Below are 27,435 nucleotides of genomic sequence, written 5' to 3' on the forward strand. Positions count from 1 at the left end.
AACTGTTATCTTGAGGACTTATGCCACCCTCCTTTTGCTATGACACAAAACAAAATAATTTGACCAGGATCTCATAATTACGTCATTGGCTTTTCCATCAGTAGATTGAACATTTCTATATACCATAAAGAGAACTATCTCCACTTGTGGCTAACAAAGCATGCTAATTGTGAAAGTGATTTCATCCTTATGCAAACAAAAAAGAACATTTTGGAGAGCCATTTTCTGGAGGAAAAGCAGGTCTTCTTAAATCAGTCATTCCAAATAAACTGTGTTATTTACCAGGTATTCAACAACGAAAGGATGAGACAACCTTTTAGCATTTGATTTCGTTCTAGAAAGAATCACAGTGGCTTACAGAATTCTCTAAATACACTGTAACACTTGTTGTGTGGGTTTTTTTTTTTTTGGAGGGGGAGTCATTTTCTTTAAAGGAAAACTCACTGCATTGGAGCTCCTCCGCATACAAACATGGAAAGGGGATGTTTCTCTAAACAACAATGCCTGTATGTGAGGCTCACAATGCTACAAAAGTTACACCAGAAGAACACAACACAAGCAATGAAAACCTGCAGGTGCATTCTAATTGGGTATGCTACCATTCTGTGGATGACAGTAGGGTCTCTTCAGAATGTCAGATCACCAGAGACCCACTGCAACTGCAAAACAGAGCTCAGGAGGGGTCTCTGGACCTCGCCAGCTCTTCTCTCATAGCCACATGTGCACTGTGAACTGCTGAAGGTAGGATCTGCTGGCTGACTTGCATCCTTTGGTCAATGCTTGGTGCAGCACTGCCATGTTTAGAGATGCACCTAATGGATTCAGAGACATGCTTAATGATTATGATAACCATTAGAGGGAATCTGCCCAACGTGAAGAATAAGGGGCCAGGTGAACTTTTCAAGCAGCAAAAAGAAAGCAGAATTCACTCTTCCGCCTCCTCCACCTGAAGAAAAGTGAAATATGACAGTCTCTGGCCAACACAGACCGTGGTCCACCAGGGACAATGTACTCAGTGGCTGGGTTGGAGGTGGGAGGGGAGTGGTCTCCTGGTCACTCTCTTCTTCAGCTTCTTCTAAAGAAAGGGCCTTAAAATCAACAATCATTTTCAGTATATTAAGGACAAAACAGCACTAGGAGCCTCTCCCTCCTCTTTTCACCAGATGCCCTTTATTATTCCTGCTGCAAAGGTCTGCAAAAGCAGAAGACCAAGCCCAGTGATCACTGGGAATATTCCAGTTAAAATCTATAATGATCCTGGTGGTCAAACAACTCAGACGGAGGCATTTTGAGTTTCATAACTTGTTAGTACTTAATTTCACCCTGAAAAGCTGGAAAACACTTCTTTCCCTTGAGACTTGATACTGCTGTGGTAAGTAAGGAGTTAAATCTGAAGTCGACCCCATGCCACAAACACGTGTCATCAACTACGAGCCAGCACCATTCCAGCAGGCACTGCAAATACAAAGAAGACATATGTGACTATTGTCAAGCTTTGTAGGCGGGAGAAGCTCATCAGAGCAACGATGTATCCCAGATGTCAAGACACAGGGTGCAGGGAGGGAAAGAATACTTATTTTTATGGGGGAGCCCAGAGAGACATCACTATTGGGTGTCTTGGGAGCAAAGCCTTCAAAGAGAGATATGGCAGTCAAGAGTGCTGAGGAGGCAGAGCAGGCCAGCAGGCATGGAGGCAGGAGAGCCCTGACTCCATGGAACAACATGAGTGACTGGGGTGTGGACATGGTCCTGAGAGCCTGGCAAGAGCAAGTATTGGAAGGGTAAGGACTGGACCCTCCTAGAAGGCCTTGGATGCCTTTCTAAGGAATTAGTGATTATTCTTGAGATGATGGAAAATCAGGGAAAGAGGATTTTCACAAGGTGGGTGGGGGGGGGTGACATAATGAGATTCAGATTTTGAACACTGACTCTGGAGGCCAGTGGGAGATGGAGCAGTGGAGTGGATGGGACTCAGGGGCCTAGCCAAGGGCGCTGCTGCAAACCAGGCCAGGCAGGGTGTGGTCGGATTTCTAGAGATGGAAGGAAATATCATGCCGGATGCTGAAACATACAGACAGATTGGCCTTGAAGATACAGGAGCTGAAATTAGGCCTGGGCCCCTTTCCAAAGGCCTTGGGAGAGGACCTAGCCACGTGTTCACATGCACATATGGTTTTCCTAATTTTCAAAATCAGATATTTCTATATTTTTCCTTAGGAAGACCTCCTCCAAAACAAGATCTACCCCAGCCAAGAAATGTTATTTCAACAGAGGGAGGCTGAGGTTCAGAGATGTTAAATGACAAAGACATGGAACAGATCAGGCGAAGAGAAGCTGAGAGAAACAGGACAGAGCCACACTTTTAAAAGCTAAATAACCCACTATGTTTCTCAAGATGGAGATCTAGAAAAAGGTCTAGAGAAAGACTTTGCATGAAAACATCACCTTTTCCCATTAGCAGCATGCTCATTTAACTTCGATCCTTACATTACACTAATTACTGGGCTCTCAATGTTAAACAAATGATTCACACAAATCCTTGCAGACTTTGTTTGACTGGAGGATTCCAGTGTTTTACTTCCATCCTTGTAAAGCCAAGGATAACTTTACAACTTTTAGAGGGAGAGAGTGTGTGAAGCTATTACATATAGGGATAAACTAAAAGAAATGGGTCCTAGATAGTTGTCCTTTCAAGTCGAATGTCTTGTTTAAATGAGTTTGTGTGTGTGTGTGTGTGTGTGTGTGTCTGTGAAAGAGAGAGAGAGAGGAGGAGAGAGAGCGAGAGAGAGAGAGACAGAAGTAGAAGGAAGAGGAGGAAGAGGAACAGCAGCAATATATAGCAGTACCCCCTTACCTGCAGGGAGGTACATTCCAAGACCCTCAATGGATGTCCTAAAACTATAGATCATTTTTGGCCGGGCACAGCAGCTCACGCCTATAATCCTAGCACTTTGGAAGGCCAAGGTGGGTGGATCACCTGAGGTCAAGACCATCCTGGCCAACTTGGTGAAACCCCATCTCTACTAAAATACAAAATTAGGTGAGCACCTCTAATCCCAGCTACTCAGGAGGCTGAGGCAGGAGAATAGCTTGAACCCAGGAGGCAGAGATTGCAGTGAGCCAAGATTGCACCATTGCACTCCAGACTGGGCAACAGAGCGAGACTCCTTCTCAAAACAAACGAACAAACAAACAAATCAACAAACACTGTAGATCATAGCGAACCCTATACATACTATGTTTTTTCCTATACATACATAGCTATAATAAAATTTAACTTATAAATTATACTCAGTAAGAGATTAGCAATAATTACTTATAATAAAACAGAGCAATTAAGTAAAATCAGTTATGTGAACACAAGCACTGTGACACTAGGACAGTTGATCTGATGACTGAGATGGCTACTAAGTGGCTTACAGGTGGGAAGCATTTTCAGGGAGAGACACCGGATAAAGGAATGATCCATGACCCAGGCAGGACAGAGTGGACAGAGCAAGATTTCATCACAATATTCAGAATGGTGTGAAATTTAAAACTTATGAATTGTTAATTTCTGGAATTTGCCATTTAATATTTTCAGATTGCGGTTGACCATGAGTAACTAAAACTACAGAAAGTAAAATTGCTGATAAGCAGGAAAGACTGTAGCAATGGGGTGGGGCAGAAGGAGCACTGAACAAGTATGAGAACACTTTAGTCCACAAGTTCTGGAGTCCTGTTGACCAAATCTCTGAAACTTTCAAGGTCCTGGTTTCTTCTTGAGTCAAATGAAAGGGTTGAATCAGATGCTTTACAAGGTTCCTTTTTATTCTAAGATCCCAGGTTACACATAAGTCAAATCTTACTTAAAATTCACCCAAGGACTTTCACATTTTACCTGTTTGATTGTTTCCTAAAGGAGTTAAACCTATACCTGACTTTTATTAGAATATTCCACATGCCATTCACGCATCACCTCTCAAAGGAAATCTAAAAGTCAGCAATCCTGCTCTCTTGTTCTGAACTACAAAATGATTGAAGCCTAGAATTCCTTGGCCAGCTGTCTCCTTCCCCTTCCATCAACCCCTCCCCCAGTGATTGATTGCTAAGCCTCTTCTATTTTTCATAGATGTTGGCAAGTTGAGTTCTCAGAAATAAAGTTCAGAAGAGGGAAAAGGAATTGAATTATCCCATTCCTCCCACCCCATATATTTCTAAAAGCACATCTAAATGCCAGATCTTTTCAATGGATGATCATAAGACCAATCGGCCCATTTTACCTATAGCACTGGCTGTGCATTTAAAGAAAGATTCGACCTGCCAAGGTAGCTCATGCCTGTAATCCCAGCACTTTGGAAGGCTGAGGCAGGAGGATTACTTGAGCCCAGAAATTAGACCAACCTGGGCAACAGTGTTTAGTGAGATTCCATCTCTACAAAAAGATTTACAAATAGCCAGGCATTTTGGTGTGTTTCTCTAGTCCCAGCTACTTAGGAGGCTGGGGTGGGAGGGTTGCTTGAGCCTGGCAGGTCAAGGTTGCAGTGAGCAGTTGATCACACCACTGCACTCCAGCCTGGGTGACAGAGTGAGACCCTGTCTCAAAAAAGAAAAGAAAGGCCCAAAATACATAAAGAAAGGCTTTTGGCCAAACTGAACCTTCTATACCAAGCAATAGAAAATGAGCTCCTTAATAGTTAAAATATCTTAGCGCTATAACATTTTAATGTCATTTCTGAAGAATGGATATAGAGAAAAAATTCATTGCAGATTTTTGCAGAGTGAAGTTTTAAGAGTATTTTCATATAAATAATACACAGCACCCATAATTTATTAACATACCACCCTTTTCACTCTGGTCAGGATCTTTTTGAGCTCTTCTTTAACATGTAGCTGCAAATTAATTTTCTGGTCCATGTCCGTCGTGGAGGTAGCAAGTTTATGCTGCTAAACACAGCAGAACAATGCCTTGTAATCTCTAGAAATGTCATAGCAAGTTTAAAAGCATGCAAAACACAGGTCATGGGCTTTCCTATTTTCTAATGTATTATTCATTTCCCATACTTCCCCCACACCTCTCACACTCATTGTAACAGATAGAGTCAGCACTCCCTCGGTCCATAACCCAGTAGCACTTACTTCTCTAATTAGAAGCTTACTGGGAACATCTACAACTGTACAGAGGGCTTTCTTCCCTGGCCGTAGGAGTATGGGAGACAATGCTCAATGAAGCAGTGATCATCCAATGATGGAGAGACAGTAAGTAAATATATACCCCAATTTCTACACACTTAAATTGGAATAACTTGGAGGTATGTTTCACACAGTGGTCAGTGGCATGAAAATAACACTTTTTACTGACTTTCTTCTCTTTTCTGTCGTACTTTCCCAAATCTCTGCTGGTATTTTCTGTGTGAACCTCCCAAAATCTCGCTTGCACTCAAAATCTTATCTCTGGGTCAGCCTTTTTGAAACCCCAAACCCCGAGACCCAGCACATACTTCCTGTATCCACCAAATGTTCTGAGTTTATGAGATTGGAATTGAAAGGCACCGCAATCAAGTTGTCACCCAATTGAGTTTTCACCCAATTAGACATTGTTGGTGAATTTTGATTTTTATCTGTAAAAAGTGAGATCTTAACAAACAAGGTCACATGAGTAGTTAATGTCAGAGAGCAGATATCCTGAGTCCCCCAGGATTTTACTCTGTGAGTGAGACAAATCTGGTTAACAGGCCGGGACATTTGTGAGCTAAAATACTACTTCTAGCAGAAGCCTGTCATGAGATTTGAATCTAAGGATAGAAAAAGTCCATGGTGATATGCTCAGTGTAAGAAGAGAATGAGAGATTAAGAGGATGAAATAGTATGTGAAGGTGACAGAGTTACAGAGAATGGCATTGCTTGCATTGGTCAAGGAGAAATGAGAATATATAGGGAAACTCTGAAAAGGAGCTTAAAAAATCCCACACCTGTGGCCGGGTGTGGTGGCTCACACCTGTAATCCCAGCACTTTGGGAGACCGAGGAGGACAGATCACGAGGTCAGGAGTTTGAGACCAGCCTGGCCAATATGGTGAAACCCCGTCTCTACTAAAAATACAAAAATTAGCTGGGCGTGGTGGCACATGCCTGTAGTCCCTGCTACTTGGGAGGCTGAGGCAGGAGAATCTCTTGAACCCAGGAGGTGGAGGTTGCAGTGAGTCGAGATCGCACCATTGTACTCTAGCCTGGGCGAGACAGTAAGACTCCGCCTCAAAAAAAATCCCAGCCTCTTCAACCCCCAATATATTTGTTTGTTTGTTTAAAGATGGTTAGTTCTCCCACCTTTGAACAAACAACCCCTTAGAACCCAGGACCCTTGAATAACAATCAATAAGCTCCTCTCTTTGCAGTGTGCCTTTGGTCAGAACAGTCAAGGCTGTCTCATGGCCTCTGGTTTTGTTCCTCTTCTGATGGTGCCTTGACATTGACAATTTACAGCTCTGGCAGTAAATGAGCAACCTTAGAGCAAAATAGATAACACAGATCCTTTAAAAAAACAACACACTGACCTGTTGAAAAAGAGCTTTACGAAGCTTATATTTGTCTCGAATGAAGTGGTAGAAGAGAAAGCATGCCTCAAAACAGTTTATGATGCAATGTAAACATTATTCTCCGTGCCTGTTTGTTCTCATTTGTCCACATTTCCACATTCCTTTGGCATGAGACCTCTCTGAGGGCTGAACATATGAAAGTTATTCTGTAATTTATTAAATAATAATAATACTTTCCAAGGAAAATGATATTCTTAATGGCACATGATCAAGTCTTTATTTCATTCCTCTAAAATTTCGAGTGGAGGAGATTTAAAATTGGAGACAAATAAATAATGGTATTATTTAATCTAGTCTTGCTTGTGTTGTTATAAATAAAGAAAAAGTTTTGAGCTTATGTTCAAGGTCAAGATGTGGAAGACTACATTTATTTTCAGACTCCTTTTAAACAAAGGGTTTCTAGAGCAGGGTGGTGGCCTAGTCCTGACCCTGTGAACATGGTACCTTCCATGGCAGAGGGACCTTGCGGCTATAATTAAATTAAAGGTCCTGAGAAAAGGTTATCCTGGATCATCCAAATGGGCCCAATGTAATCACAAGGGTGTCTATAAGAGGAAGGCAAGAGGCCCAAAGTCAGAGAAGAAGGAGTTGTGATGGTGGAAGCAGAAGTTAGAGTGATATAGGCTGGGTGTGGTGAAACCGCACCTGTAATCCCAACACTTTGGGTGGCCGAGGCGGGTGGGTCACTTGAGGTCAGGAATTTGAGACCAGCCTGATCAATATGGTGAAACCCCATCTCTAGTGAAAATACAAAAATTAGCTGGGTGTGGTGGCAGGCGTCTGTAGTCTCAGCCACTTGGGAGGCTGAGACAGGAGAATCGCTTGAACCCGGGAGGTGGAGGTTGCAGTGAGCCGAGATCGTGCCACTGCACTCCAGCCTAGGTAACAGAGCGAGACTCTGTCTCAAAAAATAAATAAATAAATAAATAAATAAATAAATAAATAAATAAATAAATTAGAGTGATACAGTGCAAGGAAAAGGCCATGAGTCACGGAACGCAGGCAGGCCAGAGAAGCTGAAAAAGACACGGAAATGGATTGTCTTCTAGAGCCTCCAGGATGATCCAGCTATGCCTATACCTTGACTTAATTCCAGTGAGATTGATTTTGGTCTTCTGACCTCCAGAACTGTGAATAAATCTAGTGTTGCTTTAGGCCACTAAGTCTGTGGTAATTTATTATAACAGCAACAGAAAACTAAAAGAAGGGGTATGTGTAAGAGTTAATGCTGGGAAATCTACCAAACTGTTCAACCTCATGCTGCGCACGTGAATTCACCCAATGTCAAGGCAGCAGAGTGGAGTAGAAAGAGCAAAGCTTTAGATGAGACATCCCCTGAGTTCCAGTTCTGGTTCTGTCACTTCCGGTCTGGTCTGCGTGCCTCTGGGCTATTTACCTCTCTGAGTCCTAATTACCTCACAGGTAAAGCAGTAGTTGTTTATACTATATCACATCCAATAGAATCACACCCCTACTGCAACGGCAACAAACCATCCAAATATAGTAAAAGGTATCAGTAGGTTGTTGTGAAGTTTAAATGAGATAATTTGAGTATGGAGTCTTTACACAGTGTTTCTTATACAGCAGGTGCTCAACGGAAGTCAGTTCTCTTCCTCTCACCTCAACCTTACATAGCAGGGGCTGTGTATAATACCCCAGGGAGCTTTCTAAAATGTAAAGGCTTGTATCTGCATCATTAATACCTTCCTGCTTCAACTAGGATAACAACAAAACTCCTTAGCAGGGTGTGTGAAATGCTTTTTATATTTTAACAGTTTATTAAGACATAATTTACCTATCATGAAATTCACCTGTATGTGATTCACAATAATTTCATGGGGTTTTTTTAGCATATTTGCAAAAATTGTATTATGTATAGTGCAGAATTGCCACCACTACAGTCTAATTTTAGAACAGTTCCATCATCCTAAAAAGGAATCGGGTGGTGATTTACCACCATTCTTTATTTCCACCCTACCCCTCAGTAACTACTCATTCATGTTCTGTCCCTATGGATTTGTCTTTTGGGACATTTCATATACATGGAATCATGCAATATGCGGACTTTTGTCCTGGGTCATATTTACCTTTCCAGGCTTACCTTACCAATTTCCCATCCCTTAGTGATAGGACAGCAAAACTGTAATTACTTTTAGTTGTTTGAGTTTCCACAGTTCCCGCCCTTCTGCCTTCAGCCCTATGTACGTGCATGTGCTTTGCCTGGAACAACCTCTGCATCTCTCAGGTATCAAACAAGACTCATTTTCCCCAGGAAGTCTTCACTGACTGCCTTTGAGACACAATTCCTTAGCTCTTTATACTATGTCATGATGCTACACTGTAATTGCCTGTTTGTGTTCCCTGTAAGCTCTGAGAAAGTAGGACCTGTGTCCATCTTATTCATTGTTGCCTCCTTAGCACCTTGCATAGTATTTGTACCACAGATATTTGTTAATGGAAAGCATGAGGAATGTCTCCAATTTGAAAAAGTTCCAGGTTTCAAATGCAGAATTCAAAGAAGCTAAACTTAGGCTGAAACTTCATAGGTTTCCCTGCTTCCATTTGTCATCCACACATACTAATGGATATTTGACTGGGGTATGTGTGTCTGTGTGTGCTCCAGAAAATAGATTAACTATTAAGGAATATATAGCATTATACAGCATTTCATTTTCCTTGTCTAATTTCTGGACAAATCATGACTAAATGATTCACACAGCAGTATTCTACTTAATTCAGGAAATATTTCCGGGTGGGGCAGGTTAGGGAGAATCTTTCATTTCTAAATCTCTGTTGACTAACGTTTCAACCTTTGTGCAGAAAGTTATCTACTGAAGGATAGGGAAATGCAAGATTTGGGGCTTAAATAAATTAAATTTAAACAATATGTTTGGATTCATTTGTTGTTTTTTTGGGACGGAGTCTTGCTCTGTCACCCAGGCTGGAGTGTAGTGGCACGATCTCGGCTCACTGTGATGTCCACCTCCTGGGTTCAAGAGATTCTCCTGCCTCAGCCTCCCGAATAGCTGGGATTGCAGGTGCTCACTAACACGCCTGGCTAATTTTTGTATTTTTAGTAGAGATGGGGTTTCACCATGTTGGCCAGACTGGTTTTGAACTCCTCAACTCAGGTAATCTGCCTGCCTCAGCCTACCAAAGTGCAAGGATTACAGGTGCCGCCATCACACCTGGCTAATTTTTGTATTTTTAGTAGACGGAATTTCTCCATGGTGGCCAGGCTGATGTCAAACTCCTGACTTCAGGTGATCTGCCCTCCTCGACCTTCCAAAGTGCTGAGATTACAGGTGTGAGCCACCATGCCTGGCCTTAAATAATATCTTTGAATACAAAAACTAAACAATAAATCCATACCAAAAAATTTTCCTGTGTTCTCCTCTTGCTCTGTGGTCTTACCTGTGGGCTCTGGGACAGCACAGTCCTACAGAAATATAGTGTGAGTTACATAGGTAATTTAAACTATTCTAGTAGCCACATTAAAAAAGTTAAAAAAAAAGGTGAAATTAATTTTTGAAGTATATTTTATTTAACCCAGTATACCCAAAATACTATTTTGACATATAGCCAATATAAAATTTATTGAGATGTTTTATACTTTTTTTTTCTCATACTATATCTTGAAGATCCAGTGTGTATTTAACACAGCATACGGCCATTTGACAAGGCACATTTCAAGTGCTCTTTGGCCACATGTGGCCAGTGGGTGGCAGCTGGACAGTGAAGCAAGCTATAGAATGTCCATCTTCCAGAACTATTATCCTAACAGAGACTACAACACAGGCTTCCTGGTTAGGCTAGTCCTGGATTCCCAGCTCTTGATGTGCATTTGATTTTCCTGAGGGACATTTAAACAAAGTTCCGATCCGATCCTCGTGTTTGATATCTAGAAATTTTGATTCAGTTGGCCTGGGATGAAGCCCGTAATTAGTGTTTTGAAAGTGCTCCCAGGCTATTCAAATGAGAATGACTGAAGAACTGGCCTCAGTTCCTTTGTTTTGTCTTATTGCTGGTTTTCTTAATCAATTTTGGCTTGTTTCTGTCTATCGCAGGTAATTTGTTAAGCTTTTGGAATACCCATCTCCTTGAGTTTCTTTTTGGGTTCCTGACCTCCTCAGTGGACCCAGTCTTTAGGCTCTGGAGATGACCTTCCGCTTCTTATTTTCTTGCCTTAATTCTTGGTATTATTGCTGCCTGGCTGTGAACCAGCCTATCCTTTGTTATTACAATATTTGTTTTTATTGTTTATAGCAGTTTTCTACTCCCTTATTTAGCCTACCCCCTTAGTGAAAATGCATCCACTTTAAAAATCCGATCAGTCATCAAAAACTGAACACAATCTCTGGCTCTGAGAATTAGGAGGTCTATCTCAGCAACTGCCGTGGATGCGATCTTAGGCATTGTTTTTTTAGATGGGATCCAAATGTGGTTCATGCTTGCTTCAAGAAGAAAATTGCACTATCTAAGCAAACTGATGAGTTTATTGGCCATCACCTCAAAATTTCACATCACCTTTTTTCCCTTCAAAAGTAAAAACTGGGTCCGCCTGAAAGTAACCTTCAGGGGAACTGGATTATATTCATCAGAGATTCTAGTATTACAGGGAACTTAAATTTAAAGGTTACATTTTCCAATCATGATTTTAACAGAATACACAAATTTAAAGGTCTCCCTCCTCATGCTGCCTTCCCAAACCTCAACTTCAAAACTCTAGTCCCAGTAATGAGAAGTGGCCAGGTGTTCTAGAGGAGGGTATACATGGACCCAAATTCAAGGGGGTCCATCGGCTCCCTCAGGCATGCGAGGGCACCTCTATCCCACTGGCCTCTCTTCTTTCCCATCCTTTTGCCCACACATAGGTGTCTTCAGTAACCTGGAGGCCAGATTCATTTAGTTTCATTTACCCCAGGTTTGTTGATAGTTTATTGTAATTGCTGCTGTACTGGTCTCGCTACTGTTGTTATACTGGGAATGGGTTTCTTGGGGCTGAGGTGGGGGTGGGAATTCTTAGCTGAGGGGGCAGTAGGGGATATTTTAAGCCCCTTTTAAGGGTGGCAAAGCCTAAGTCTATGAGAAAATCTGAATTCTAAGTACTAAAAAGAACACAGCTAAGTATGATATGCAAAGAGGCCAAGAAAGATGGTCTGGGCCCTAGGGCTAGTGTTGGGTGAAGATGGAATTGGAGAAGAAACAAGCAAGAGGGACCCTGATTTGTTTCTTCCAGCCCTAGCTGGTTTGTGCTGCTCAGCCCTGGGACATGAGTGGGTTACATTAACTCAAAGGGCCAGGTCAGAGCACACAGGTCTCAAAACGGCGTATTGCAATGAATAACAGGAAACACTTCTTCATGACTATTCTGGCCATGTCTATTCTATTAATGATCATTCTACTACTTATCACTACTACACAGTTCCAGTTTCTGGAGAAAATGGTTGAGAAGACGTTGGCAATGATGATTGTTTTTGGTCAGTCTTTGGTTCATGCACATGAGCTACCCACGGCATAAAATGGGAAATGTTTATATGGCATCAACATCTTTCATTCTAATTTTTAATTAATTGTAATGTTTGATTAAAGTCTGCCATCATAATACTACTGGCAAAAAAATGGTGGTAAATAAGAATGACTTTTTGTTTGTTCGTTTGTTTGAGACAGAATCTTGCTCTGTCACCCAGGCTGGAGTGCAGTGGCGAGATCTGTGCTCACTGCAACCTCCACCCCACCCCGGGTTCAAACGATTCTCGTGCCTCAGCCTCCCAAGTAGCTGGGACTATAGGTGCCCACCACCATGCCCAACTAAGTTTTGTACTTTTAGTAGAGATGGGATTTCACCATGTTGGCCAGGATAGTTTCGATCTCCTGACCTTGTGATCCTTCCACCTCGGCCTCACAAAGTACTCGGATTACAGGTGTGAGTCACCACGCCCGGCCAAGAATGGCTTTTTGGTGGATTAAATTTAAATTCTAAAATACTGCCGTGCACTGAATTCTTCTCCTTTTGGGTTCAATATTTAAATAAGTTGATGTGCTTATTAGCTACATTGGGTCTGCATTCATCTGCCAGAATAAACAGGAGTATGTTCTTTTCTACGTTGCCATAGTTTTACTATCAGAAATTAGGAATGGCCTTAAAAATAACTGCTCCTGTTGGCTAATTATTGTGAGGAAGAGTTTAGTCTCAATTAAGCTAAACTGAAATAATTGTCTTTGGCAGGCATTCTCTAATGTTTAAGTCCACAGTATTTAATTACCCCAACCACAGACAGCACATTCAGCTTCTTAGAGGTGCACTTTGCAGGTGACTCATCCAAGAAGATCCATCAGGATGCAGATAAAAGTAGAATCAGATGTTCCACAGAAGTAATATTATATTTATTTTATGCTAGAGACAAGTGGATTGTAACATTTGTTTTTCGTTTTATTTTTTGTTGGTTTTGTTTTGTTTTTGAGATGGAGTCTTACTCTATCGCCCAGGCTGGAGTGCAGTGGCATGATCTCGGCTCACTGCAACCTCCACCTCCTGGGTTCAAGCAATTCTCCTGCCTCAGCCTCCTGAGTAGCTGGGAATACAGGTGCATGCCACCATGCCCAGCTAATTTTTTGTATTTTTAGTAGAGACAGTTTTTCACCATGTTGGCCAGGCTGGTCCCTGATTCCTGACCTCAAGTGAACCCCCTGCCTTGGCCTCCCCAAGTGCTGGGATTACAGGCATGAGCCACTACACCTGTCCTGTTCTTAACATTTTTAAGATAACATTTTCTCTTGATTTTTTTTTTTTTTTGGTACAAGATTCTGAGTTCTCAATTATGTGTCTAAGTATTTGAGCATGTATTTTTGGTAGCGATGGGGTTTCACCACATTGCCTGGGCTGGTCTCAAACTCCTGGGCTCAAGTGATCCTCCCACCTCAGCCTCCCAAAGTGCTGGGATTACAAGCATGAGTCACCGTATCCGGCCTAGGAATACCCTCTGCAGTGGTGAAAATACAAGACAGGTTGCTAGATTTTCATAGCTGAATGTCAACTCCGTAGTTAGTGTGCTTGGAATCTAAAGCATTTAGCTCTTTCTTTTATCAGGAACACAGAAATAGCCACTTAAGGCTCTTACTAGAGAAGTCGAGTATGAATTCCCTGCAATCTAATACTCAACGACTCAGATGAGATATCTGATTTTAAGAGAGGCAGACAAAAAAATTAACTCAATTTCTCAGGTCAGAGGTTCTCAATGCTAGCTATACATTAGGATTGCCTGAGGTACTTTAAAAATACCTATGCCCAAGTCCCACCCAGAATATTTGAGTTAGAATTTTAAAAAGGCTGTCAAGGGTCATGAACCACTCTTCTAGAACCTTGTTTCTCCAAGTGTGGTGCATGGATTAGCAGCATTACCATCACCTGGGAGGTTGTTAGAAATGTAACATCTTGAGCCCCACTTCAGACCTGCTGAATCAGAATCTGTGGATTAACAAGATTCCCAGGAGATTCTAATGCATTTGAAAGTTTGACGACCACCTTTTTTTTTTTTTTTTTTTTTTTTTAAAAAAAAAGAAGATTCTATACATTTTTACTATCAGATCATCAAAAAGCAGCACAGCGGCAGAACTCCCTGGTGAAATGCCTTCACTGAACTCTAGTTTCATGATTTGCCTGGGGATCAGTGGAGTCTATTCGTGTCAATTATACAATTCTTATCAAAGACATTTTCCTACTATATATCCAAAATCCCTTGTACAAGAATCCACACAACAAAAGTCCTTTCACATTTTAGTGACAAAAAAAGCTCATGTCACCAGATGAATTTAGTTACTCCTTAGTTCAGACAGAAAGTTGAACGATGTTTGCAAGGGGCTGCGGGGAAGGGGAATGAAAAGTTATTGTTTAACGGGCACAGTGTTTCACTCTTGCAAATGAAGAGTTCTGGAGAGGGATGGATGGTGATGATGGTTGCACAATACTGCGAATGTACTTTATGCCACAAGCCTGAAGACTTCAATATAGTCACGATGCTAAATTTCATGTTATGTGTATTTTGCCATGAAAAAAAAAAATTAAAGGAACTCAGGAAGAAAGAGAATTTTTCTTTTCCTTTTCCTGGAGTCAATGGCTCCTTTGAAGCTGCTGTTTTCCAAGCTCCTTTGTGAAATTTTACCTTAGGCTTTTAAGGGCTACAATGCTAACATGATTTCAGTAGAGAAGTTATCTCTGAACCATCATTTAGCAAATGGAATGTGGGGAAGGGGGCATGAGATTCCACGAAGGGCGATGAGTTTGGGTGGAAATCATGGAAGCCCGTGATCACCCTTCCCTTGGGTTATTTTCCCTGGAAGAGTTCTATAATTCTGGTGAGTGGAGAGAGCACACAACACAGACTCCCTGAAGGAATTCTAAAGCCAGCTCGGTCATGTTGGAAACCTCGGTATCCAGGGCTTCTGCCCCCACAACCAAATCCAGAACCACTGCTCAGGCCTCTGTTAGCTCTTGGCAAAATGGAACTTCCTGTTTTCAAGATAGTGTTTTAAAATGGCTCATAAAAGCTTTCTTGGACAAAACTAGTCCTTGCAAAACAATATTTTGATGATAAAACTATAAATGAATCAGAAACATATGGAGCGAATTTCCCTTGGGTTTGGCAAAGTACACTTTGGACTTGATTCCGTCCAGGATACTTGAAAGATGGTTTCAAGTGTTTGTGGAATCAAATGCGGCTTAGCTTTTCCCAGTTCCATTTCTAGGGAATGGAAGTTTAAGAAGAGGACGAAGATTTCTTGGGTTTCTTTGTCATAGCCTTTGTTTCTACACTACCAGGTCTCTACACAGATGCAGAATTTACTCACCTAAGAGTTACAGTTGAATGAGTATATAGCACAGTTGCCAGCAGCATTGCTTTTCTCTCTCTCCCTGGTTTCAGTATAGTTCAGCAGGTTTCTTCTTTAATTTATAAATGAAGGGTTTCAGACTTGCTTATTTCAAAGAATAGAGACTCCCTTGTAGGAGAATTCTTTCCCACTTAGCTACAAAGATTCAAGCTTACTTTTCTTCTTGCAACCCTCAGCATTTGAACTCTGTGGGCAGACGTGTTTTAATGGAGTGCCACAGCTTCGGAGAGAGCACTTTCCATGTGGTCAGAAAGAATGCTCACCTCCTTGGACATCTTGGAGGGCCATTTGAGAAACAAGGAAGGGGCCCAATATTCTGATAAGAGTTTTTCCCTATTCTGTATTGTCCACATTTTTTAATATATGAAGATGAAACACTTGCTGTATTTGGAATCACTTTTATCCATAAGAACAGTACTAAGAGGGCTGTGGCAATAGCCCTTAATACCTAAGTATTGAGGATTATTTAATTTTGTCATATCTCAGGAACATGGGCAAGTAATTCTCAGCAATACAAATTTGGGAAACTTAAAGAGAGACTTCAGGTCTTTAAAAAGGTTCAGAGATAATTCACATCAGAGACGAAATGTAAAGCGAGGACCATATCATTTTATTCCAGATTCTCCAAATCTAGTAGAAAAATAGCATAACCATGCTTCTCCTCTGTTAATGAGCACATCTGTAAGTCACATGTAGCTCCATTAATGTGAAATGCCAAGAGTGACTTCTTAGTAATACATATTATATTCTAGGAAACACTGAAATGTTCACATATTTTTACTAAATAGCACAATATAACATAACACAAATAAAATGTCCAAATTTTTCAGCAATATCAACAAAACAAAACAAGAAAACCTAAAGGCTAGGAGAGAAGAACAACCTTCCCGTGGAAGAAAAGAATTTGAACAAAAACATGAAGGTAGAAAAACATGTGGTGTAGGCAGAATGTTGGAAAAAGTAAAAATAAAAACAAGAAACTAGAGAACGAGGTCAGGTATCATTAACATTAGTGCATCTCTTCCTCCAAGATCTGAAACTCCAAAACGTCTCACTGTGATCACAACCAGCCAGGGTCCCCTTGCCTGGCTTTGCGTTCCCTGTTCTGTGCTTTATCAGCAGGATGTCCAGGGACAAGTTACTTTACTTCTTTGAGCCTCACTATCCTCATCTGTAACATGGGTATAACAGTCCCTCTTTCTCTCCCATAGGGTCGTGAGGATTCAATGAGATCATTTAGCAAGATTCTCTCAGCGGCATCTGAACATAGTGAGTGCTCAGGAAGTAATAGCTGGCCCGTCTGCCCCCTGCCTGAGTCCTTACTTGCTGCTGGAGCTGCTTCTTACCCTCCCTGCAACTTTGACTCTCAGGCCCTCCAGACTCGACCTTTCATCACCTCCACCTGACTTCAGGGTTCTCCTGCACCCCTTCCTCCTCGTAGCCTTCCCCATGTGCAGTCACTGGCCAAAGCCTATTGATTCTACTCCCTCAGTCGTTTACACTTTGCCTCTTCTCTTCCATTCCTTGCCATCACCATGTCCAGGCCCTTTATTGTCTTTAGAAATGTGTGCCATTTATGACATTCCATTCTGAGTTCATGCTAACTGTGCAGCTTCTGACAAATTTCTTATTTCTGCAACCTTCAGTTTATTCCTCTGTGGGAAGGAAATAACTAATGGATTCTCACTGTTTATGGCAGTTTTGTCTCATAAAGTCACTGTGAACACTGAATTGGTGAATACTGAACCATTGCTACTGGAGGAAATGCAAGGCGAAGTCTCTGTGAGCATGTTTTCTTCAGCCCACCTGTACATACCTTAGGTTTACTGTTTGTTTCTGTTGAACCACACCAGATTTAACACATACTGTTGATTCATCAACATTGAAGCCACACGGCCAACAGCACTATCACTCAAGCCTGAGCCACGCTCATTGCATGTTCTCTCTCCACAAAGCTCGTCACAGCTTCCCTGAAGTTTAGAAGCACTGCATGGCACTTCAGCATGACGCTTGGGGCCATTCTAAACAGCAAAACCACCAACAAAAAGCACCAAAATGCAAAAAAAAAAAAAAAAAAATATGGCACAAAATAGACTGTAAAAAGGACACATCAACAGGATGAAATCTCAAACAAGGAGGCAGAGCCTCGCTTTGTTCCATCTCAGCTCAAATTTTTGCTGCTCTGCACGTGTCTGTAAATGGCTGTGAAAACGCCACAAGGACTGATTTTTGGGGTTACAAATACATTCTAGTGAGTAGGCAAATTTTTCAAAAGCAGAATCCAAGAAAAATGAGGATTGACTGTACAGTCAGCCCTCTCTGTTCAATCCATGGGGGGATTAAAAATGTGAGGAAAAAATAAAAAATAACAATACAGCAATAAAAATAACACAAATTTAATAAACGATACAGTATAACAACTATTTACATAGCATTTCCATTCTGTTAGGTATTATACATAAGCTAGAGATGATTTAAACTATGTGTGAGGACGTGCATAGATTATATGCAAATACTATGCTATTTTATATCAGGAACTTGAGCATGGCGGGGGTAAGGGGGCTGCGGGAGAGAGTGGAGGTGTCCAGGAACCTGCACTGTGGTTCCCTGTGGATATCGAGGGAAGACTGTGTTCATACCTAAACAGACCTTGGAAAAATGAGGACTGGCTGTATGTGTCATGCAGGCTTGCTGTGCAGATTAAAGGACATAATCTAAGAAGCAACTACTAGGCAATTAACAAGTGAGAGCTGTTACTATTATTTATTGTCATTATTATTTATTACCATTATGTTCCTCACTGCTACAGTTGCATTTGTAACTGATGGTGCCTCCATCTCCTTCCATTCAGTCCACCTGACACATAGATTTAAACTCTGACCATGTCACTTCTGGACTTGGTAGTCAAATTCTTTTCAATGCATCTACTATCGATCCCTTTCTCTCTACCTTCTCGTTTAACAAAACTGGCCTGGCCACCATGCCTCATGTACACTCCAGGCATGCCTTCCCCTCTGAATTGGCATTCCACTTACTCTCCTTCCTTTGTTGAAAATGTCTCCTGCTCCCTCCTTCCCTCCCCCATTCCCCTATATTAAAATATACCTATTCAGCTCTCAAGACTCTTAGGTTAAAAACATCTCTAAAACCATTTCTAGCCAGAATTAATATCTCCCTTTTATCATCCTCAATAATCTTTTTTTTTTCTGTTCTCATGGAAGCTGTCATTTTCCACATTTTGTTAAAACTTTTATGTACATGTTTTATTTCCCTGAATAGGTATGAGTAGATCTGATTCCTTTTCTCATATACTGTGGAACTCTTTGCACAATACCATGTCTTTAGTACAGTAGATAATAAATGCTTACTGATTAAATACAATAACAAAAATACTCACAAGGTAGTTGGTTTTGCTTTACTGAAAAAGACATGATATTTATAAAAACACTTCTTTTTTTACTTGAGAAATTCTACATATGAACAAACCAACTTTAAATTAAAAAGAGAGTTCCTAATTTATATGAAAGCCAAAGGGAGCCAATACTAACTAGTTTTCTTAAAGTCTGGTGACTCATTCCTGAACGTTTGTCCTAAACATTTTCAGCCTCCAGGCCCTTTTTCGGGCAAGTCATGAACCTTGAAATCAGAGCTAAATAATACAGGTGCCAACATACTCCGAATTACATCACAGGGTCTTTCAACAGCCTCATTCTAATAACAACAAGAGCACTTCACACTTGGTGAGATCACTGCATCTAAATAGCTTGAAGCTTGGGCAAACTAATTTTGTACACTAACCTGTTGCTTCTCTGCCTCTGAACTGAGCCTGGTATAGGGTAAGTCTGTCTACTCACGACTGAGTGTGTTCCTGTTTGTGAGAATCGGGAGGTGGGATCATAACGCCCAGGGAACGAATACTTCCTTCTTGGGCACTGGAAGCAGACTGTATTTTTAATGAAGAAAGACATAGCAGGGTGTTTTACAAGTTACTAAATGTGTGCTCCTTTGTTCCTCCTGATATAGTTTTTCACCATCATCAGTTTTTTTTTTTTTTTTTTTTTTAAAGAAAATCAAAGTAATGTCTTGCCTGGATGATTTCCTCCTTTATGTTGCATTTTCCTGTTTGAATGGAGGATCCAGGCTGCTACCAGGGAACTGGTCTATGCCTTACCAAAGTGTGCAAATGATCTCGGTAACGGTGCAGCTGTGGAGGGGAAGAGGAAGCAGTGAGCAGGCTCACCCTCATCTGTGGGTGCCTGCAAATCACCTGCTCCACTCTTGTTATTACTTTCTCGTCGATGCCTTTTCATGTCTGTTAATTTGGAAGAGGCGTCAGTTCCCCTGCACTTCCCATATTTGTGAGAATACTTCAGCTATGAGCTGCACTTCCTGTCTCTTTCTCTGAATTCTGAGATCCAACACTTAGAAAGGAAGTGACTTGTAAATATCACTTGCAAATCATCTTCCTTTGTACTGACCAATTCTGTTTCAAAAATATATAAATCAATGTGTGTGTGTGTGTGCGCGCGCGCACGCATGTGCTGAGGTGTGTGTATTTCAAGTAACCATGTCCTTGAATATCACTGTTCATGCTGAATGGAGACAGGGAGAGCTGCGGACTGACCAGAAACGCAGAAGGCCATGAATGATTCTGCAGAACATGGCAAGAACCTGGATGATAGGATCAATCTTTTTTTAAGTGATGAAACAGTGAAAGGAAGTGGGAAATTATCCAGAGACATGCCATAATCCTTTTGACCCCAAAGGAACATCTAATTCAAAACTATGTTAAATCCATTCTCCAAGAACAGCTGTCACCAAAGAGCTGCAAAACTTGTTAGGTACAATCTACCAGTGCTTTGACAGAATGCCCAGGTGGAAGTCAATAAAACAAGGTCCTCCCTTTCCCTTGTGATTAATATACTCTAGGGAGTGAAGCTCCTCTGGAAGCTTGGCCCAGTTCTACCAGGCTGCCTTTCCCGGAGTCTCCTCATAGCAGTTTGGCAATACCATTTTCTTCTAAGGTGGTACCATGTTCCCTAATGGATCTGATCAATTCCTAAAACAAGAAGAATGCATCTTTTAATGAGTTTTCTTAATTAACTTGATAGCTGTTTGGAGTCAAATTGTGCTCCCTCCCAAATTCATATGTTGAGGCTCTGACCCCTAGTATGTGACCTGAGAATGTGACTATATTTGGAGAAAGGGCCTTGAAAGAGATGATTAATGTTAAATGGGGTCATAAGGGTGGGGGCAAATCCAAGACGACTGGTGTCTTTATAGAAGAGATTAGGGCCAGGCACGGTGGCTTATCCCAGCATTTTGGGAGGCCAAGGAGGGAGATCTCTTGAGCCCAGGAGTTCGAGACCAGCCTGGACAACATAGCAAGGCTCTGTCCCTACAAAACATTAAAAAATAAAGAAATTAGCTTGGGTGGTGTCACACCCCTGTAGTCCCAGCTACACAGAAGGCTTAGGCGGGAGGTTCACTTGAGCCCAGGAGATCAAGGCTGCAGAGAGCTGAGATCACACCTCTGCACCCAAGCCCGGGTGACAGAGACAGATCCTGACTCAAAACCAAAAACAAAAACAACAAAAAAAGAGAAGAAGATTAGGGCACAGACAGCCACAGACCAAGGGGCAACTGTGTGGGAGGACAAGGTGAGAATGAGGCCATCTACAAGCCAAGGAGCAAGACCTCAGGAAAAATCAACCTTACCAGTACCTCAGTCTTGGACCTCCCAGTCTCCAAAACTGTGAGAAAACAAATTACTATTGTTTCAGCGACCCAGTAGTATTTTGTTATGGCAGCCTTAGCCAATGAATACATTAAGTATGGACTATCCAAGGTGATTTTCTTCATTACTATCTATAAGAAAATCCTGGTTTTCAGTAACATACATATTCCTTTTTTGGGAGGTCAGTTTCTTTAATCCCAAATAGTTATTAACACAAGTCTGTACTTTAGGTTCTTGTCTTCATTTCAGTTTGGGCACAGGATATCATTTGTTCCTCTTCAATACCCTGACAGTAGGGTAGGAATTATTTTTACTATTTTATAAGTGAAGAAACTGACTCTGGCATGATTTACCCAGGGCGTATGAATTTATACCAAGTCTTTCAATACCACTTTCTCTGCTGCTTCTCCAACATTCCACTCCTTCTTCTTTCCCCTAACATTAGAATACACCCAAGTTTGGGTGTTTTTCCATCCCAATTGTTTCTGAAACTTGTGTCTCATCTTTCTGTATTCCGTTGGATTATTTTTTTCTATTTCTCTTAATTTTAGACGTTTGTGTTATCGTTGTGATGGATTTCTTAGAAGAAGACACCCTACACTGTTTTTCACTCTTCCTTGTTTAGGACAAGTTCCAGGAGAGGTTTTTTTATCCAGTTAGTTTCCTAGAGAAGCTCAAGCTACACCTAGAGAACCTTTTATGAAACCTTTTCCCAGCAACTGTGGATCCTGAACTTTGTAGGAAGCTGAAATACTCATGGAATGCCAAAAACTTAAGGGCCTTTGGCATCTTTACCCTTTAGAGTAATTAGGCTACTGTCTTTGGACTTTACAGTATGTGATCAGGAGCTTGCTTTATGGGAGGCATTAAATCCCCATGTTAGGAGACTGCAAAAAGAAAATAAAAACACAGTCATTGAGGGGCCATTTAAGGGTAGTAGATTCTGTGTTGTCCCTAGTGGAGGCTTGGAAGTGTAGAGTCATGGATCACTATAGCCCATCTGCAGTAATTTTCCAAGTGGGGTAAAAGCCTACAGGAGGCCGGGCGCGGTGGCTCATGCCTGTAATCCCAGCACTTTGGGAGGCTGAGGCAGGTGGATCACGAGGTCAGGAGATCGAGACCATCCTGGCTAACATGGTGAAACCCCATCTCTACTAAAAATACAAAAAATTAGCTGGGCGTGGTGGCAAGCTCCTGTAGTCCCAGCTACTTGGGAGGCTGAGTTAGGAAAATGGTGTGAACCCGGGAGGCGGAGCTTGCAATGAGCCGAGATTGCGCCACTGCTCTCCAGCCTGGGCAACAAAGGGAGACTCCGTCTCAAAAAACAATAACAACAACAACAACAACAACAACAACAAGCCTACATGAGCCCTGAGTCCATCAGATTCAGGATGAGAAAAGGGCAGAATCACAACTTATAGCATGGGTGAAGCAGGAAAAATCAAACCTACTACATCCATTAGAAGGTGTTTGGGGCTGTCCAGAGACAAGGGCTACTTTGTCCTTGTTGGACCCTCCCTGGTGTGGCGTCACTGTGACCCAGTGGTAGAGTGCAGGGAGTCTGGCGACAAATGTTGTTTATCTGGTGCTGCCACTGATGCCCTCCTCTGTGGCTTAAACCAGTTCAATTGCCCTTTCTGTCCAAAACACGCAGACAATCATGCCTTCTCATATGGAGAAATACAAGTGTTATTGAATTAATTCCAAAATATTTGTAGGAGCCCAAATGTGAGCTAAAGTTTCACACATATTCTTTACTCACTGGCACATTCAAGGGAAAAAGTGATCTGGTTTTTCAAGTACTTTGTGGTCACTAGATACCATAAATGATAACAAAAATAGTAGCAGGTACTTTTTCAGGCACTAAGTGTGCCAGGCACAGCACTATGGGATGTTCTATATAATTTACTTCCCATACAGCCTATGAGGTAAAGCACTGTTACTCTCCAATTTTATGGATGAGGAAACTGAGCCTTAGAAAGGTCAACAAACTTGCTCAATGTCACTCACTGAAAAGGTAGCATAATTGGAATGGAAACCTCAGTCAACCTAACTAAAAACATTAAGCTTTTAAGCAAAGCACCTTGATTTCCATAAAGACTGAATTTTCAAAATCTGTCCTATTTCACCAGTTGTCCCATAACATGTTGGACTATCCCAGAAATGAAAAAAACCTGGCATCCAAACTGCATTTCTCAGACCATCTCTTATGCTGAAAGTAACATAAAAGTCCTCTGTAAGGTCACAAGTCCTGGTCCTTGACATAGAAAATGTGGGCACCACGATCTATGCAGATGAGCAAATTTTAGAGAATTAGAGTGGAAGGCAATGCACTCAAAACCAAGACTCTTTTGAGCATCATGTTATCTTCTGTGATTTGGGAGGCACCAATGAGCTTTGTAGTACCTGGAGGTCATCCTCGTGAATCTCAGTCCTCATAATATTATTGAAGTGTAGAAAGGTAGGTTTCCAGCAAGTTTCAACAGATGGAAATCCAGATAAAACTCACTCTGCTGATATTAATTATTTAAGCAATGTTTTCTCGAGAGACTGCCATGGCCTTAAAAAGGGGCTCTATGAGCTGTTCTTTTACATTACGAATATTTATAATATTACAGCATCTCCATTTCAAGTATGTGCTTTAGTGAAAAACTTTGTTATGCTTTTTTAGCTTTGTTGTTTAGTTTTGTTTGTTGAGCATCAGAAGAGGTGGGAGTGATAGGGCCACAGTAGAGAAAAGACTAGAAATTCATGATCCACAGTCTTTTTGCTTCCCAAATGTGGTCCATGGTTTTGAAGATTTAAGAACCACAGATTTAAGATCATTTTTAAATTCCAATATTCAAATATCCTCTTAAAAGATAAATTATACCACTTTAAAGAGTTGTTTCCATTTTCTTTTCTTTTTTCTTTTTTCTTTTTTTGAGATATAGTCTCACTCCATCACCTAGATAAGGTGAAGTGGTGAAATCTGGGCTCACTGCAACCTCTACCTCCTGGGTTCAAGCTGTTCTCGTGCCACAGCCTCCCCAGTAGCTGGGACTACAGGGGTGCACCACCACGCCCAGCTAAGTTTTGTATTTTTAGTAGATACAGGGTTTCACCATGTTGGCTAGGCTGGTCTCGAACTCCTGACCTCAAGTAATCCATCCGCCTCGGCCTGCCACAGTGCTGGGATTACAGGCGTAAGCCACCGTGCCCGGCTCCTCTTTAAAGAGTTGTTTCTATTGGATACATTCAAATCATCTAATTTGCCCAAACTGAGAGAAAGGCAGAAAAAGAAGGAGAAAGGCAGTGAAAACTTGAATACCTCCTCTTTATAGATACTATTCTAAGGACACTTTCCTTTTGGTTCTAACATCACCATATTTTGCTTAGAGCAGCTCATGGGGGCAAACAATAAAAAATAAATAACAATTAGAAATAAACTCTTCCAAACTAACACCTTGCCTATTTCTCAGGCTCTTTAGAAGTCAGTGTTGAAAGAATCCATGTAGCATTTCTTATTCATGCTGAGTGAGCTGTTATCGGTTCCCATATTGATTTTTATCTCCATGCAGCAAGCCTCAAAATGCCACTGCCCCGAGCTGGAATCCCACCAAGCCGATCCCTTACGTTTCCGTTTGTTTTCCAAGTCCTCTTTCCTTTTTCTTCAGCCACAAATTCTCCCAGAACCCACTTTCCCCAAAATAACAGCTGCGGATTGGATTTTTTCCTTTCGTGTCTCTTTAAGTCAGAAACTTCCTGAGGTTCCTAAGAGCTGCCTGCCTCAGCAGGCACCAGGACTCCCAGCAAGGCTCCATTGCAGTGGGATTTGCAAGTGAATCTCCTTTAAAAACCATCACCAGTTTTGTATCCATCTCCTCTAACTTTGAGGCGTCTACACTAACACCGTGGGCTCCAGGATATCCTATGAACCCGGTCTGAGGATTTCAAAACCAAATCTATTCATATTGGCAGCTCCATCAAAGGAAAATTCTCTAAACCGAACAAAGCATAAAACCAATACAAAATCCACCTAACAAATAAACAAAAGGCAATAACATGATTTCCGATGCCAATGCCTACCTTAAAGGCTGCCCAAAGCTCTTTGCTCCCACATGCATCTGCCTCTCTGGGTCTGTTTCCTGGCTTTCCAATAGCTATGCTTTCTTAAATTGAGCAACAGTCTCCTCAAGTGTCGGGCTCTGAAAATACACATGCTACACACGCCCATGCAGCCTCTCGGTGCCAGGCAGCCCCTTCGCCTTCCTTCCCGGCTGTGCCAGTTCCCTGGCCGCTGACCAGCTCCCACGTGGGATGGAATGGAGAAGGGGAGGGTGTCAACCAAAGTCGGGGGATGGATTCAACTCACCGTGGACTAGGTGGCCACCCATCTGGCAGGAAGGGTCCATTTTATCCCTTTTCTAACCTGAAACCGCCTCCACGATGGTCTCTCCAACCTCATTCAGAGCCCAGAACAGTTGGCAGGCACACCAACCCCTCCTGGGTGTGACCTGCGGGTACTCAGACCTCTCTAAAGTGGCAGCCTCCAGCCGGTGGGGCACAGACTGCCTCTTACCTTCACAGAGCCCCAGTCCTTAAAAGCCCAGCTGGCGTCTCCAAGGAGTCCTGTGTTTTACTTGACATCGGAGGCAACCGGTTTCAGAAACAGGGAACATTTCCAAATGAAACAGAAAGTAACCCGGGGATCCACACCAGACCCCGGACCTGCCTCGGCCATCCCCAATCTCTGGGAGTCTTCTGACTCAGCAAGCCTGTACAGCTGTTTCAGCCTGGAGAGGATTCAGAGGAAACTGCAGCTTGGAAGTCTGGAACTCACGGCCTGGGCTTTTTTTTTTTTTTTAAAGAGTATTTGTTGAGCTTTTTAACATGCAGTTTGTCTCCTTCTGCAGGGAATTACTCAGTGATCCCGTCACCTGACTCAGGGCAGTTCCATTATATAATTCTAACTGCTATTTGATCTCTGATCGGAAAACCACACTTGCCTCCCCTTTCCCCCACCCCCTGGCATCATCCACCCCACCCCATCCCCTAGGAAGGGAAGAGGGAGGGAGACCTCAAAACGTGAACCAATGACAATTAACTTTCCTTGAACCTTCCCTGGAAGGACTGCATTTTTGCAATGCACTTTATTTGCCTTCAGTTCAATTCTTGAGTAGAGGACCTCCCAAATGCCCATGAGGAGTGAGTGGGAATTTCTCAAGATGGGACGGTAGCATCTTTCTTGATTTAATTTTAGGATGGTTCTCGGTAGATGGGATAAATTGCTGAATGGATTTTCAAACGATCAAACGCATCGTCAGTTGAACAGCTTCAGGTAAATTTATAAAACATGTGCAAATAAAACCTAAAACCGAGAATCTCTTATTACTTTTGCCACATTTCCATGAAATGCCAAAGGGGTGGCTTGGATTGAGGGGTCTTGAGCCAAAATCCCTGCCCTGACCTTGATCTTCATAAACCCACTCCAGCCACCACAAATAAGCATAATGCCCAAGGGACAACATCTTGCTTTGCTAGGCAAACACCTCTGAAAGGGCAAGCCCCCAGCCTCCACTTTCAACCATATTGTAACCCCTAAGGCCACTCTATATAGACATTTTGAAGCCACGCCTGTCCTAGGTGAAGGTAGTAGTAATAATTCCTCAATGTCCCCCCAGTCCCTGTCTTAGCATCTGTTATCTCCGTCCAGATGTTACCCACTAAGGAGCAAGCATGTTCAAACATAATCGTCCCATGAATGGAACTTAAATGGCAATCAATGAGGGTAACACCTAAAGTATCATACAGTATGATGTAAAAAACACTCCAACCCGTTTGCTTTTTCCATGTCAAAGCCAAGATGAACTATCTGCGTAGCTCTGGACTCCCAATCTTCTCCCAGCCAGTGGAGCCTTGTTGCTGAATACAGGAAAAGAACTATTTATGTTGATGAGAACAAATGCTAATGTTGGTCAGCCTTCTATGGGTTTTTCTAGTCTCACTGCTTTTCTCTCCCCTGGATCTTCCCAACCCATAATCACTGGAGGAAACTACTTTCTCCCTCCTGCCTTCCTCCATTATTGTAAGTAATGTCAGATACTATTTTCATGTTAAAATATGTGACATTAGATACTGTACCCTAAGAATCACATTCAAAATTCTTTGTAACTATTGTATCTATCCACATAGCCCCCTGAGGTCAGCATGGGGTAATGACTGTTCTTTTTATTTATTTATTTTTATTATTATA

General features: G+C 41.9%; 1 protein-coding gene across 22 annotated transcripts in view; it reads right to left on the reverse strand.

Annotated features, from left to right (window-relative positions):
- Positions 1-27,435, reverse strand: part of PHACTR1 (phosphatase and actin regulator 1) — a 580,504-nt gene that overhangs the window by 307,920 nt on the left and 245,149 nt on the right. For 3 of the 22 annotated variants that reach the window (XM_065544418.2, XM_015449894.4, XM_074038863.1), the window contains exon 1: positions 25,762-26,000. The exons of 13 other annotated variants lie outside the window; for them this stretch is intronic. Coding sequence is in view for 3 of the 9 variants with exons in the window: in XM_074038862.1 (XP_073894963.1) it covers positions 25,555-25,594 (40 nt within the window). In the remaining 6 variants the exon portion in view is untranslated. Of the gene's footprint in view, positions 1-25,268; positions 25,330-25,554; positions 26,001-27,435 lie in introns of those variants that run through there. 6 more of the 22 variants (XM_074038862.1, XM_074038860.1, XM_074038861.1 and 3 more) reach the window with 2 other exon arrangements.

This window comes from Macaca fascicularis, chromosome 4 (assembly GCF_037993035.2).
Source record: "Macaca fascicularis isolate 582-1 chromosome 4, T2T-MFA8v1.1".
Classification (NCBI taxonomy): domain Eukaryota; kingdom Metazoa; phylum Chordata; class Mammalia; order Primates; family Cercopithecidae; genus Macaca; species Macaca fascicularis.